This window comes from Drosophila ananassae, chromosome 2L, assembly GCF_017639315.1.
Source record: "Drosophila ananassae strain 14024-0371.13 chromosome 2L, ASM1763931v2, whole genome shotgun sequence".
In the NCBI taxonomy this organism is placed as follows: Eukaryota; Metazoa; Arthropoda; class Insecta; order Diptera; family Drosophilidae; genus Drosophila; species Drosophila ananassae.
Window position 1 is genome coordinate 21,672,165 of NC_057927.1, and position 14,194 is coordinate 21,686,358.

Below are 14,194 nucleotides of genomic sequence, written 5' to 3' on the forward strand. Positions count from 1 at the left end.
CATATGTCATTTAATATTTTCTAGTAAACCTTTTTATATTATTGTATCAAAAAAAACAAGACTTGCAGTTTGATTGTTAAATTGTCCTCACCACGAACATTAAAATCTCATAAATCTGTATCAAATTTCATATCCCATCATAAATCCCCTCAGCATTACGTCCCAACTCCAACCCTTAATCCCCTATTTGTTATTCCCCTAGCCAGGACATGAGACCTTGCACTTTAGCACTGTGAGAAGACAGTGGACATTAAAAAATAAAAGGTTAAAGGTTACACAGCTACAGTCATCCGATGATGACTTCGATCGAGTGAGGAGAACTTTTCACGCGGCTCTTACCGGGAAATGCTATAAAAATAAAACGTAAGCAGTGAAAAATCTCCGCGCCAGGTAATTAACGCGAACATAAAACCGATAGAGGGAAATGGAGAAGTGGGGGCCAGAATATGGGAGAGAGTAATGCCACTCCAGGGGAGTAATTAGTTCTTTCTCCACAGATAAGCAGTCGCCATCCTCCGTCGCATCCACCGATAAGTGCTTGCAGTTCTTATGGCTGTTTAAAGCCTTTTCGTTGATTTTTATGCGACTGGATGCTATGGATGCTCTGGCTGCTCGTTTCGTTGTCCATTAAGTGGACTCCAATCGGGACAGGACAAATAATTTTAATGGCCCCCAATAAAATGTTGAAGAAGCAATCAGTGTCGAAGGAAAAGTGATATGGAAAATACTCTGGAAAACAGGAGGATTTTCATTTTAATGATTCCCTAATGAAGAGTCTGATATGTGGTTTATGGATTCTTAAGAGCCCTCTTACTAAGCTTACTGCTTCCATCAAACCTCTCTCAATTTTATTTAAATAATTTCTTAGGCTTACTTGCAACATTAAATAGAAAAAAACCGATTAGCAAAGGGTGAAAGGACACACCCATCGCCTTGGCACAGATTAACATATTAAACGAAATCTAAAATGATTATGATAAGGATAGCATTGCGCTGGCAGTTAAAGGATATTGTGGCACCGAAGATGCACGTGATGCGCTAATTTTTTGCCTGACACTTGCCCGCAGGATCTCCGAATGGGGGGTGGTATTATTTTTCTACAAAAGTGGGTTGCCAGCGACGCGTGTGGTCCGCCGGATATGTCAAAAGTGTCGTCGTTGATGGCACGTGACTGGCGTTTAAAAAAAATCCCCCAGTCGAGAATTCGGTCCAAAAACAAAGCCGGCCGGGTGGTCCATTGTCCCGGGCAAGGGAACTCCCCCCCTTCTGGAAGTGAAACCTTATCCCTGGCGCACAATGAGCCGTAATTTGTTTTCTCCAATGGCTAAGTTAGTTAACCTATAAAGGGGATCATCATCGAGCGGCGTCAGAATTGGAAAACAAATCCAACAAAATGCGAGCCAATCAACAATCAAGTGTAATGTGATCTGACGATTGACAAGATTCGATAACTACCTGCTATAATACGAATATTACGGGTATATGTTTATATCTGTCTGTAATGTCCAACCGATGACATATCACTGATTTGATATCAGCTTCAATTTACACAACGTTTAAAACATTTATAATGTAAATACGGCATATTAAAATATATATAAAAAATTAGGAGTTGATAAATTGATTATAAATTGATTTGAATAAATTATAATACGGAATGGTAGAGCTTTCTATGATTTTTTTATTTAATAGGGCAGTTTTTGAAGAATGGAAATGAGTGGTTCGCTGAATATCTTTCACTTATGGTGGTATATTGCAGCTTTCCTAAAATCGAGCATTTATTAAGCATGTTTTTCGATTCGGATCTAAGCTTTCCAATCCCTTAAGGAGCAATAAAAGTGAGAAATTATTTTTGGCTGCAATAAATATATAATTTGAGTGCAATGTGAAGTGATTAACGATTAATGGCAGCTGGAGGGGCGTTGTTATTTTCAGCCTCTCCTGTTATTTTGTAATTTTTTTTTTTGCTCCCACCAAATGCAAAATATGCACGCGGAAAAACAAGGAAAAAACCATAACAACTGCAGTAATGGCCACAAGTGGGAAGTTGTTGTTGTGGCTGGAACTGAAGCAAAAAGGCGCAACCTGATTGGATCTCTCCACTTGCAGCGGCAACAGAAGGAGTCACATCCACAGCCACATCCAGGGCTTAAGTTTAAGCCAGCAAAAAAAAAAAAAGAGTCGAGCTAAGAGCCATGCCCCATTGGGCCAGGCTCAAACGAGACGACAACAACAGCAACAGCAACAAGAGAGAGGCAAACCGATGCAGATGCAACGTGATGCTTGTTGGTAATAAAATTGGTGCTTAAACGAATCCACTCACAGCCATTTAGCAATATCAGACATGGCTGTAAAATTAACAGAGCAACACAGCCAAGCCAGCGATCCAGCAACCAGCAACTGGTAACTGGCAACTTGCAACTTGCAACCAGGGAACGGCCTCGAGTTCCATCCATGCAATTATTCCCTCTCCCTGCTGCTGCAGTTGCAAAGCGTTAATGATGCACGAGGGGCAGGAGGTGGCTTGTAAAATGGCAGACTGGTTCTTCGGCGAACGGCCAACAACCAGCCATTGCGTCTGCAGCATCCAGGCCCCAAAAAAAAAAAACACGAAATAAAAAATAAAAACACTTAGCAACACCCACTTTTGGGATCACGACCAGAGCTCGGTGCAACGCGATTTTTAGTGTTCAGTGTGCAAGACTCTCCGGGCGAATTTGTGCTCAAGATTCAGACTGAAAGCCATGGGCCAGGAACAGTGGTTTTGTGGTCTTCAAAATAGGGGGTTATTTTATAAATAAATGTTCATCTCCATATCATATATTAGTTAGTTAGGTATTATATAAAAATTAAAAAATAATTTTACTAACTACTTTAACAGTTTTTTAATTACTTTTATTTGAAAGAATATGTCTAATATATATTTTTTTTATAATAAAGTATCTCTATGAAATATTGTTTCATTTGTAAACTTATTTTAAAATCTTAAAAAACAAAAATTATAAGCTTTTTAATATCCTCAAAAACACTGTCATAGTCCCCTGTTGTTTTTTAAAATGTATGATTACCAACTTAAACTTCTTACTGATGGCAACAGCGACGAATAAACGGCTGTATTGAGATTTTGGAAATTCTGACAGCCCACCCCAAGGAGATCGACCGACGAGGACGAGGAGGATCCAATGAAATGGTAAAATTGCAGACCACATGATCGAATATTGCACGATCGCATTAATTTATTAATTAAATGGCAAAAACGTTATGACCAGGCTGAGGATAAACTGAGGAATCACCGAGCCAAAGGATGGGGTCAACAAGGAGAAGGAAGAGGCTGAGGAAGAGGTGGGGGAGGCAATTTACCCAGGGGCGCACACACACGGGGCGTTTCTAACAATTTTATGCCAGATGAGCGCCTAAGTGATCGCGATCGGTCGCTTACCTGTTTGGACTCTGGTAGCCCCCAACCACCTGAAAAGGACAGCTTCCCATGGTCAGCCGACATCAAGCTCTAAACAGTGAGAAAAAATATTAGCGGGTTATGATAACATATTTTAGTAAATAAAAAACTATAAAAAATATTTAAACCTTGTCTGCTTAGAAACGTAATTATTTCTTAAAAATCAAAAGAATTTATGTATATTTTTTAGAAGTGCATCCACTGCATCCACATCCACATACAGATCCACTGGAAGCCCATCCATCTGGGACCTGAGCGGCTGAGCAACGTGCGTCCACTTAGGCCACAGACAATCTTCATTATGGCCAAAACTGCGGGTCTTACACAGCTGCCAAGGCTGGAGGAGCTCCAGCGCTTGCGATTGGAGAGATATAGAGCCATTCCTCAAGCTTCGAGATCCCACTCCCACTCCCACTTTTGCGGGCTCGCCAGGTGAGGTGTTTATTAAGGTGTAATGCAATTTTTCATATTTCATTTCGGTCGGTTTCGTTTCTGTTTCGTTTCCTTTACTCTGGGGGCTTTGCTGGCGTGGGCGGAGCAACTGGAAAATTGCAATAATATGGCTTGTGTATCTTTCTTTCTCTTGGCCAAAAATACAGCAAATAAAATGGATGCACAATGCAGGCCACTGATCCAGGATCCAAGGAGCAGCAGCAGGAGCAGGAGCAGGAGCAATAGCAGCCCCCGGTTGGTGAGGGAGCAAAAAGTGTGGCAACATGTTTGAGGTTTTCGCTTTTCCGACATAAATAATGGCCATAAATTGAGCATGGCCGGAGCTAAAAATTCAGTATTTATAGCCAAATGATAAAAATAAGATTTATTAACATTTTGCTGCCCCTCGCCACCATTCGCTATCCCCCCTGTGCAAAAAAAAAAAATAGCGAGCCAACCATTGAGGCTTGCCAGGATGACCTGGTGGGGTGGTGGCTAAAAGCAGAAGGAGGAGATGGTCAGGGAGCCGGGGAACTGGGGAACCGGAGCCAACGCTGCGCGAGAACATCCGTTTTGCTTCGCCGTACGGATGATCCTGCAGTCTGTCTGTATCTTTTTGTCTATATGTATGTGTGTGTGGGTGTGCGGATACATCCACTCCCACACCTTCCGCCTCGTTTTTCCCGCGCCGAGGCTCCTGTGTGCAATTCAGAGGAAAAATTAACGCTCCACTGGAACAGAGCAAGAAATGGCAAAGGCAGGACCCAAATCCAGGCAACTAATTAGCTTTTAGTCTCATTGCAAATTCACAAGAAATCAGCAAATGAAGCTGAAATCACTGAAAAAAATGTTATAAATGAATTTAAAATATTCATTTTAATCTTCTCAAAAAAAACTAGTTATCAGTTATTTTTTATTCTGTTATTAATTCAAAGTTTTATATATCATATTTAAATTTTAATGGTCACTGTTTAGTCTGTTTAGTTAAGTACTTCCAGAGCTAAAGAGCCATTTATTCATGCCCAGTGAATAAAGGTGGCTTGGAATGAAAATTATACAAGGATCGTCCTGGCAATAGGACCTCATTAGCAGTGAGTCAGTGAAATGGAGAAAGAAATGCATTTTGCCGTATTATGCTTGCCATCCAGATCCAGTATTTCAAAGGTGAAATACATATATCTATCGGGTGGCTGGCTCCTCGATGCTCCTATTCCCATGCCAAATTTAGCAATTCGCAATTAGCGGAACCACCGCCTTCAGTGGGCCAGCAAACGAGCTCTGGCCATAAGCCGTAAGCCGGACTTAAACTACGTACAAAATACACCCATATGCTGGGTAGTCTGTGAGTGCTCCAATAACGACAAAGCAGCCAAAGGAGCTGAAGGAGCAGTGAAGTGGAGACGCACACGCTGGCTGATTTTAATCAAATTCACAGCATTGTTTGCCTGTCAAGCAGCCAGCGGGGCGATTATCACAGGCGCAGGACGATCTCGGGCCCAGGCAAGGAGGAGTGGACAACAAGGCGAATGCCTGTCCAATATAATTTTTTCCTTTTTTTTGTTACTTTTGCTGCTGGCGAATTCCGAGCGCATTTCATACGACACCACAGGCAATACCACAAACAAGAGCCATAAAGCTGCGCTGCCCCACATTCTTGGGCGACTGGCATGAAAGCGCGTGACCACAGCACCACCAAACTCCACACCACCACCACCACCATCACACCATTGCTATCCCCTAGCAGTCGCCAGGAAAACTCCACCCACCTTGGGTGCTTTTATTTTATTTTATACTTCTTTTTGTGCGCGCCTTTATCTTGTACAAGACTTTGCCAATATAAAACTCATGAATATCATTAAAAATCTCGGCTGGACGCTCATAAAATTATTGTAATAACAATAAATGCGCTGACATGCGATGTTCAGATTTCAAAAATGCTAATTGAAGAGGGCCATAACTCAAATCCGGATTCCGGAACGGTAATGTTGCCATTTACCTTAATTATTAAACACTTTCTAAAACTACACTTCTTCTAAAAGTTTTTTCTTTTTAATTTTAGTATTTATCACCAAGGTTTTTTTTTTTTTGTGTTATTTATTTATTAATTATCCAGTAATTTTCTTAAGATTATAGGCACCAGGATTGCTCGAAACTGGAGCGCCTGGCTTGAGTTTTCGATTATAACGTTGAAGATCCTGTGCCAGACCAACTGCCAAGAGCACAATGAAAAATGTGAACAAAGCTAAGATCTTCATTCTGTGGACTTTCAGTGCAGTCTGAACGATGTCAGATGTATTTATAATAATTTTTGTATATGCATAAAAGCTTTTTTAATATCGAACTTGTGAATTGCATTATTTTAAAAATAAAACACGGCTTCTAAGTTAATTAGCACATGTGGAACAAAACAAAGCTGAATAACAAAAAAATAAATGTCTCAAAAAATCCAGTAAAGTCTTTGACGAAATATTATCGAATACATTTTACCAGTAAAGCTTCTTTCTGCCAATAAATCGAAATTGTCTTTCAAATGTCTATGTGCATCATCTGATCTGTCAATAATTATAATTAGTTAATTGGATCTGTTAATAAGACAAGTAAACAAGTAATCAAATAATATTTATTTTTAACTTTCGCTTAGTAGTATTTATCATGATTTCAAAACCTCGAAATTTAAATGTATTTTTAACCCATTTATCCATAATCCAGAACAATGGATTAAGCTTTGTATTTACAAATCGCCATTAATGTCGATTATTTTCCTTTAGCGATAGAGGCGAGGAGATTAGGACCAACAGGTTCGGGGGATCCTTGCACAACAGCCAAAATGGCCAGGACCAGGAATGCGACCAGAGCAAAGTACTTCATTATTTAAATTTTTGATGCTACTAAAGCTTAGATCATCGTATTTATACCAATTGATTCGGACCAGTTTTAAAGGAAAGCTATTATTCAAAAAGAAACATGCTAAAAACGATCAAAGCTAAATACTCCATCGTTAACGCTGCGAAATTATCTAAAGCTTGCATAAGAATATTTTGCCAAATACCTGAACCAGTTTTGAAGTAATTATATTCGGAAGCAATAATTAAATATAAAAACTTGTCTTAAAAATTCATATTTATATTTTCATTTAAATTTAGGGTGAGTAAATTTCGTAAGATTAGGTTAATAATTAAATAAAGCTGGATAGATTAACTTATATTATATTTGCATTACCAGCACAAATAACAAGAGATTTTTCGTTTAAATTAGAACTAATATTATAATTTTTAATACTTGTGCTTAAGCCATTAGCTTAATGAAGATCATCAAATCAAACTTAAGTTAATAACCGTTCAGTGGTTCTTATAAGAAATAAGATGAGTAATAGTTTTAAAAATAAAAAAATTTTCGTTTTTTTTTAACGAATGGAGTGAAGCGCTTGGCGCTTAGTTGGGCCACTTTTAAATTTTAGTGCTTTGCAACACTAAAAATAATCCCAGCGTTGCCAGAAGTTTGGTCCACAGTTTTTAAAAGATCCGGTAAAATGTATAATTTTAATTTGGAGCCAAATTTGTTAAAAAATTAATTTTACCTTTACAACTTCTTTCCGTTTCAATGGATTTGGGAAAACTTGCTTCATTTAAGTAAAACCATTATCGATGTTAGCCCGGCAAGGGAAACATCGATAGTACCAGTGTTTTGGTATCGATGTTGCTCCAACCCTAATCTCTTGAGTCACTTCCACCACTAGTGTTTTTTGTTGATGGCGCAGTGGCTGCAGTTTTTTAGTTTTTGAGGTAAATATGCATTAATTATCGTTATTTATTTGTTTAAGTGTCGTACAGACGGCCCCCAACTGGTGGCAACGAAGCACATCAAAGAGATAGGCCCGGTTGCCTTGGAGAACACTCTGGAAGGCATACCGTGCGAAACCCCTTGAAATCTGTGTTTTCTTGGCCATTAACTAATGCGTCATCGCCAAACACACGGCTTTGTACAATATTTTGTTGTGTAAATGTTTAGCCGGCACGCTTTTCAACAATATGTGTGTGTGTGGCTGCAATATTTTGTTCGTTTGTTTGATTAGAAAGTCGGCAGCGGGCTAAGAAGAGGAAGAGTTGGAATTAAGCAGGGGACGCGGGGTGGAAGCAACAGTGGCAGCACCAGATTTCTCTGTCTCGGGGATTTTGCTTTGTTTCGCCGCCAGTCACTCGACTTGCATCATTATACTGTGTAGTCCTTGTTTTCAAGGGTATGATAGACAAAATGAGCAAAAAAAAGGTAAAAAAATAAATGCGATTTTTTCCATAAATTTTAATTTATTTTAAAAATAATAAATAGTAGGTAGGTAGGTAACTCTTTGCATCATGCATAGTATGAAGCATTTCATGATTTTGTGCAATTGCAGGCGCTCTCAACCACCATGGACTTCGCCAGCGTGCTCGGAAAGAGCGAGGCGCACCAGCGCACCGTTATCCATCTGGACATGGACTATTTCTACGCACAGGTGGAGGAGATCCGGGATCCAACGCTACGCACCAAAGCCCTTGGCATTCAACAGAAAAATATTGTAGTTACCTGCAATTATGTTGCCCGAGCTAGAGGTGTCTCCAAACTGATGCTCATCGAGGAGGCGCAGCGGCTGTGCCCGGACTTGGTTCTAGTCAACGGCGAAGATCTTGCGCCATATCGACAGATGTCGCAAAAGATCTTCGACTTGTTGCTGAACTACACGCCGTTGGTGGAGAAGCTGGGCTTCGACGAGAACTTTATGGATGTGACGTCCCTGGTGGAGCTCCGTCAGGCCCACAACGCTGAGGCGCAGCAGAAACCAGCCGTGGGTCATATCTATCCGGAGGACGGTACTCCCTTGTCGGCTTGTGATTGTGGCTGTGCCCAGAGGCTGGCCATTGGTTCGCGGATAGCTCAGGAAATCAGGGAGGAGCTTAAGCTTAGGCTGGGCATCACGTGCTGTGCCGGGATCTCCTACAACAAACTCCTGGCGAAGCTCGTCGGCAGCAGCCACAAACCGAATCAACAAACTGTCCTCGTTTCAACCTACGCCGAGCAATTTATGCGCGACCTGGGCGATCTAAAGCGAATCACGGGAATTGGTCAGAAAACGCAATGTTTGCTCCTGGAGGCTGGTATGTCCACGGTGGAGCAACTGCAGCAGTGTGATATGGACGTGATGCGAAAGAAGTTCGGCTTTGAAACTGCCACTAGGCTAAGAGATCTAGCTTTTGGTCGGGACACGGGCTTGGTGCGACCAACTGGGAAGCCGAAAACCATTGGCATGGAGGACTCTTGCAAGCCCATTTCTGTGCGAACAGACGTCGAGGAAAGGTTCCGAATGCTGCTGAAGCGATTGGTCGAGCAGGTAGAAGTTTAAATATTTATTTTTAATAGCAAATTTTCATTAAAAATCTTTTATTCAGGTTTCAGAGGACGGACGCATTCCCATATCCATCAAAGTGGTGCTGCGCAAGTTCGACTCCCAGAAGAAAAGCAGTCATCGCGAAACCAAGCAAGCCAACATCCTGCCTTCTCTCTTCAAAACGTCCGTGTGTCCAGGAGAAACTGGAGTGAGCAAAGTCCAACTAGCGGACGGAGCACAAGATAAACTTCTTAAAATTGTCATGCGCCTGTTTGAGCGAATTGTGGATTTGAGCAAACCCTTTAATATCACCCTGCTCGGACTGGCCTTCTCCAAGTTCCAGGAACGGAAAGTTGGCTCCTCGTCCATTGCCAATTTTCTGATCAAGAAGGCGGATCTAGAGGTTCAGTCCATAACCTCGCTGACAAATACAAGCCTAACGAGTCCCACAGCCGAGAGTCCGACCTCGGATGAAAGCGCCTTTCGATCCTCTCCAACTACTTTCAAGCCGAGCGATCAGTTCTACAGGCGACGGGCCACCACGGCATCGCCGGTGCCGATGATGATGGACAATGGCTCGGAATCGGCGGCCACTAATTCGGATTTCAGTGATTTTTCTGAGACGGAGGTGGAGCCATCACCGAAAAAGAGTCGAGTTGGCCGACTACTCGTGTCCAAGCGCAGCCGACTGGCGGCGGATGTTGGGGAGAATGCCGCAGATGTCGCCTCGCCCAGCAAATTACGCGTCTGTGATCTGCGTTTGAATTCGCGGGACAGCGAGAAGGACTTCCCCATTAGCACAACGCCCACAGCTTCCACATCAGCGGCGGCTCCTCGCTTCCGCACCGTCCAGCCACCGAATACGCTAATGCAGCGGATCGACGGCAGCCTTCGCTTTTTGTCCACGCGCACCACAAGCCGCCTCAGCTCGAACGCCAGCTCTACTGCCTCCTCGCCACTTCCCTCGCCCATGGACGACTCTGCAATGAGCGCGCCAAGTACTCCAACGACGGCTTTTGCTTCGCCCATCGCAGCTATGGTCACCACCACCACCGCCACCACCAGCAGCCTTACTGACATCGCCTGTCCAGCTGGTGTGGATGCGGAGGTCTTCAAGGAACTACCTGTTGAGTTGCAGACGGAGCTAATCGCCTCGTGGCGCACCTCACTAGTGGCGGCAGTGGAGCAAACCAACGGTGGTGAAAGAAGGGCTAATCCTAGTGCCGCGCCAGCTGCAGCAACCACTGCGAGTGGTGGGGGCCAGAAAAATACATTGTATCGCTACTTTTTGCGAAACAAGTGAAGCAGTGCATCAACTATTATTGGCAGCCAAGAGCATCACATCACCTATAGTTGTAAGGCCAAAGTGAATAAATCCGTTTATATATCCATATTCTATATTTTTGTAGGTGATACGGTTACAGATTATATTTCCGAGGTCGCCGCTTTGGACCATCGTAAGATAAGATAAATTCGGGTAGGTCGCTTCACAAAGACTTGAGATACATTTTAAAATCGTATAGACTTTGTCTAAAGAAATGTAAGGCAAATGATTTTTTGTAACATTGAATTTCCTAATATATATATTTTCATAAATTATTCAAGAGACAAATACATCACATTTTATTTTTCGAAGAAGGCTTGTAAGGAATAGTTTGTTGAAGTAATCGACGCGACTCACAGAAATAACTTGAAATACTCGATGCGTCAGTCAGTTTTGCGGCTGGAGGCAGTTGAAAAATATTAATTGTACATACATTTCTCGATTTGGTGCTAATTTCCAAGCCGCGAACCTAAAGAGGAACACAGAGTAGTGTTGAAATAAGTTTATTACACTTCAAATTTGTTTACTCCATTATTATCATACATTCAAGATTAAAAAATTGGTTGGGTTACCTACTTACGCATAAGTTAATACAGAATATATCTCATTCCCCGGACATCTCTCAACGACAACGAAAGGAACAAAACCAGCTAATTGAGCTCGACTTGATACAAGTTTCTTAGTTCTTACCTCTCAATGGCAACGAAAGTTAAACAGTATAAAATATATGTGGTCTTATGCTAACGATGTTATAATAAAGTTAAGTCCTTAGTTTAGGAAATGCCTGTGTTTGTTGCTTTAAAATTATGTATATGAATTGGCAGGGGTTATACTAGTGGCTCAGCCAGCCGCACTTGATGAAGAACTTGCGCAGCGATGTCTCCATGGGACTGCCCAGCGATGGTGCTCCGCTCAGGCAAACGGTTTTCAAGGAAAGGTACGTGGTGGGTGTAATATTGTGCTTCCTGCAAACATCAAGCTCGTTGTGACTAAGAAGATTGCTACCCAGTGGCTGGGGCAGGTGTTTCAGATCATCCAGTTGCTGGCGAAGCTTCAGACTCATACTCGGTTCACTGCTTCCGGCGACGACCTCGTTTGGCAGTGGGTTTCTTTGCTGGAGCTGAGTGCTTTGGTTCTGGGGGTGGCTTCCCTTCGCCGAGTTCGTCGGCAGATTCGCCTGCGCTGAGGTCGTCATACCCGCGGAAATCGCTCCCGTCGTCGCTCCCGTGCTGCTCGAGTCCAGTATCCCCATTCCCATTCCCGTTCCCACTCCCGCTCCCGTTCCCATCCCGATCGTCGGCTGCATCGTTGTCGTAGCTGCCGACAATGTCCGACAGCTATCCGAGTAACTTCTGTTGGGCAATGATCCTCCGGAGCAGGTCGGGTCGGCGGTGTGGAGCATGTTTCTTGGTGCGATTGAACTTGAACTTGCCTCGGCGCCGCTTGACAGTTCGCTGTAAAGGATACATCATCAATTTAATACTCCTGAATGGCTAAGGACTCTAGTAATGGTACTTACGCCTTTTTGAGATTCGGTAGAGGGGAGTGCAAGGAAGAGCTTGGCGGCCGATGACTTCCATTGGAGGGCTGCGTGTGGTCCTGTGGTTAAACATTGTCTTATACAACCGTTCAAGCGCTCGCTGTTCGGCGTGTTGATAATACAGAGGAGCTGAATATCGTGAGACAAGACGGGAAAGCGATTGTAAGAGATGGTGGTCAGGAAGAGCAACAGGTAGCACACACGATATTCAACTCGTCATGCATTCTCATTTAACGAAGTAGTCACCCCGAGTATACTGACGAACGACAACTAACCTGCAGTCTATGCATTCGAACTTCTACATTAAAAACTAATTTTTCTTACAATAAATACATTAAAATTGAAAAAAATAAAATCGAATTTCCTCAGGAATATCAAATGAACATAAACTATAATAAACTTATGATAGATAACTTGAATATTTTCAAGTCCGAAGGCATAGACAAAGGCATTGATTTCGTTTTCATTATCCTCGAAGTGGTATCCCACACTTACAGTCTTTCCATGTCCATATGGCCCTGTGGAGCGATGAGTGGCCATCGCTGCGTGCTGCTCGAAGTGAACGCACTCATCAATCTTGGTCAGGCCGTTGTAGCGGTATCTGTACAGCTCCGCCTGCCGGATCCGCAACTCCTTCTCACGCTCCAGCGATCCCAGCAGGCGCTCGTACTCATTGCAGGTGTAGAACTGTGCGTAAACCCGGAAACGGTCCCGGAACTCTCGTTGTTCTTTGGTCAGTCCTTGGTGCAGGGCATAGTTACGGTTGCGGAAAAAGTTAGAAACCAGTTGATAGTCTCTTACCTGGGGAAGTATATAAAGAAAAATATTATTAGGAATAGAGAGCTTCTAAAGAACTCTTGGAACCTCACCATTCGCTTTCGACGAGCTCGTTCCCGAAGTCTCCTGGTGTAGATATCCACGTGCGCCAACTTCAGCATCACATCCACTTCCGTGTCCTCCGAGCTCAACGTGATGTTCGAAATAAGCTGCTCCGCAGTGGGATCATACTCCCGTTCGAAGCTATCTCGGTTGGGCATGTAGCCCAGCTGCATAGCTTCGTCAGTGTTGATGTCTAGTGGCGGGAGACTGGCCAGAGCACTAGTGCCCAGGGGACCGGCATCATCGTCTCCGGTATGGTCGATGAGACGGGGTCTTTGGCTCTGGGCCGGCGTCCAGGTGGCTTTACCAATGGTTCCATTGACGAACTTGTTCACATACTCCTCCTTGGCATCCTCCGCGGATTTTGTCTCAATGTGCTTGGAAATATCCTCCCAGTTGCCAAAGCCATACTGCTCGATGGCATCCAGCAGGCGAATCTCCTCCCTAGCAGTCCACGCCCCTTTGCCTCGGAAGACACTGAGAATGGAGGTGCCCGTGTCCATGAACTGGTAGGCATGGTTGTTCTGATGGGCTCCGATCTCTGCTCCTGCCGCAAAGCACTGCGTAAATAAAATAACACAAACGTAAAAACAATGTCAGCTGTTGTTTATCAACATGGTGAAATCGCCGGCTATAATATATATTTCATATGAGTCAGTTTTGGTTCCAGATTAACGACGCATCTCTGGGCTGTACCGCTAGGGTGGCACTCATTCATTTGTCAAAAAAAATATTCCGAGGCAACAATAATAATAACTTCTAATAAATGAAAGACAGGCATTCAAATAAAATTTTAAATTTTATTTTATTATAAATTATTATATTTCTTAAACAGAACAAACTGATTTGACAACGTAACAATGCACTTTGCAAATTCTTATTTTTTTTAACAAAGAAACGAAAAAGTAGAGTCACCCTAATGCAAATGTACTATGGCTGTTCGTGTAATTACTTACTTGCAAGCATAGATCGAAATTTTCACACTCTGCACAGTGCACTCTGATGCCCAGGATGTCGTCCTGACAATTTGTGCAATTGTACTTTGTAAATAGATCCGCAATTGTGGTCATTTTAGAATTTTTTCCACAAAAATGAATTGTGCGAAAAAACTCAACTATGCCAACAGTGTGACCGTTCGCAAACAGAACGCCATGTTTTTTCTTAGTTATGAACTAGTGGTTCATGTAGAATGTAGAGGTT

At 42.8% G+C, this 14,194-nt stretch overlaps 2 protein-coding genes across 5 annotated transcripts; one reads left to right on the plus strand and one right to left on the minus strand.

Annotated features, from left to right (window-relative positions):
• Positions 1-7,593: 7,593 nt before the first annotated feature.
• On the plus strand, positions 7,594-11,356 carry LOC6501614 (DNA polymerase iota). 2 transcript variants are annotated; one of them, XR_001409097.3, is made up of 4 exons: positions 7,594-7,671; positions 8,283-9,254; positions 9,313-10,606; positions 10,661-11,356. XR_001409097.3 is itself a non-coding variant. In XM_001955561.4 (3 exons), the coding sequence occupies exons 2-3, from the start codon at positions 8,298-8,300 to the stop codon at positions 10,552-10,554; spliced, it is 2,199 nt and encodes a 732-aa protein (XP_001955597.1). In that variant the 5' UTR covers positions 7,594-7,671; positions 8,283-8,297; the 3' UTR covers positions 10,555-11,356. The 2 variants fall into 2 exon arrangements, 1 of the variants encoding a protein (XP_001955597.1); XM_001955561.4 differs by having other exon boundaries at positions 9,313-11,356.
• On the minus strand, positions 11,063-14,160 carry LOC6498965 (transcriptional adapter 2B). 3 transcript variants are annotated; one of them, XM_014910367.3, is made up of 5 exons: positions 13,951-14,160; positions 12,985-13,554; positions 12,611-12,916; positions 12,095-12,162; positions 11,063-12,029 (listed from the first exon to the last, which is right to left on the minus strand). In XM_014910367.3, exons 1-5 carry the CDS (start codon positions 14,062-14,064, stop codon positions 11,408-11,410), a joined length of 1,680 nt encoding a protein of 559 aa, XP_014765853.1. In that variant the 5' UTR covers positions 14,065-14,160; the 3' UTR covers positions 11,063-11,407. The 3 variants fall into 3 exon arrangements, with proteins under 3 accessions (XP_014765853.1, XP_014765852.1, XP_001955598.1); XM_014910366.3 differs by having other exon boundaries at positions 12,095-12,244; XM_001955562.4 differs by having other exon boundaries at positions 12,095-12,174; positions 13,951-14,159.
• Positions 14,161-14,194: the final 34 nt, after the last annotated feature.

Excerpts from the sequence above, each read along its gene's own strand:
- LOC6501614 (XM_001955561.4), top strand. The coding sequence starts at position 8,298 with ATGGACTTCGCCAGCGTGCTCGGAAAGAGCGAGGCGCACCAGCGCACC. Across the intron at positions 9,255-9,312 it reads TGAAGCGATTGGTCGAGCAG|GTTTCAGAGGACGGACGCAT; the intron begins GTAGAAGTTTAA and ends TCTTTTATTCAG.
- LOC6498965 (XM_001955562.4), bottom strand. The coding sequence starts at position 14,064 with ATGACCACAATTGCGGATCTATTTACAAAGTACAATTGCACAAATTGT. Across the intron at positions 13,555-13,950 it reads ATTTCGATCTATGCTTGCAA|TGCTTTGCGGCAGGAGCAGA; the intron begins GTAAGTAATTAC and ends TTATTTACGCAG. Across the intron at positions 12,175-12,610 it reads CATATGGACATGGAAAGACT|GACCACACGCAGCCCTCCAA; the intron begins GTAAGTGTGGGA and ends GTTTAACCACAG.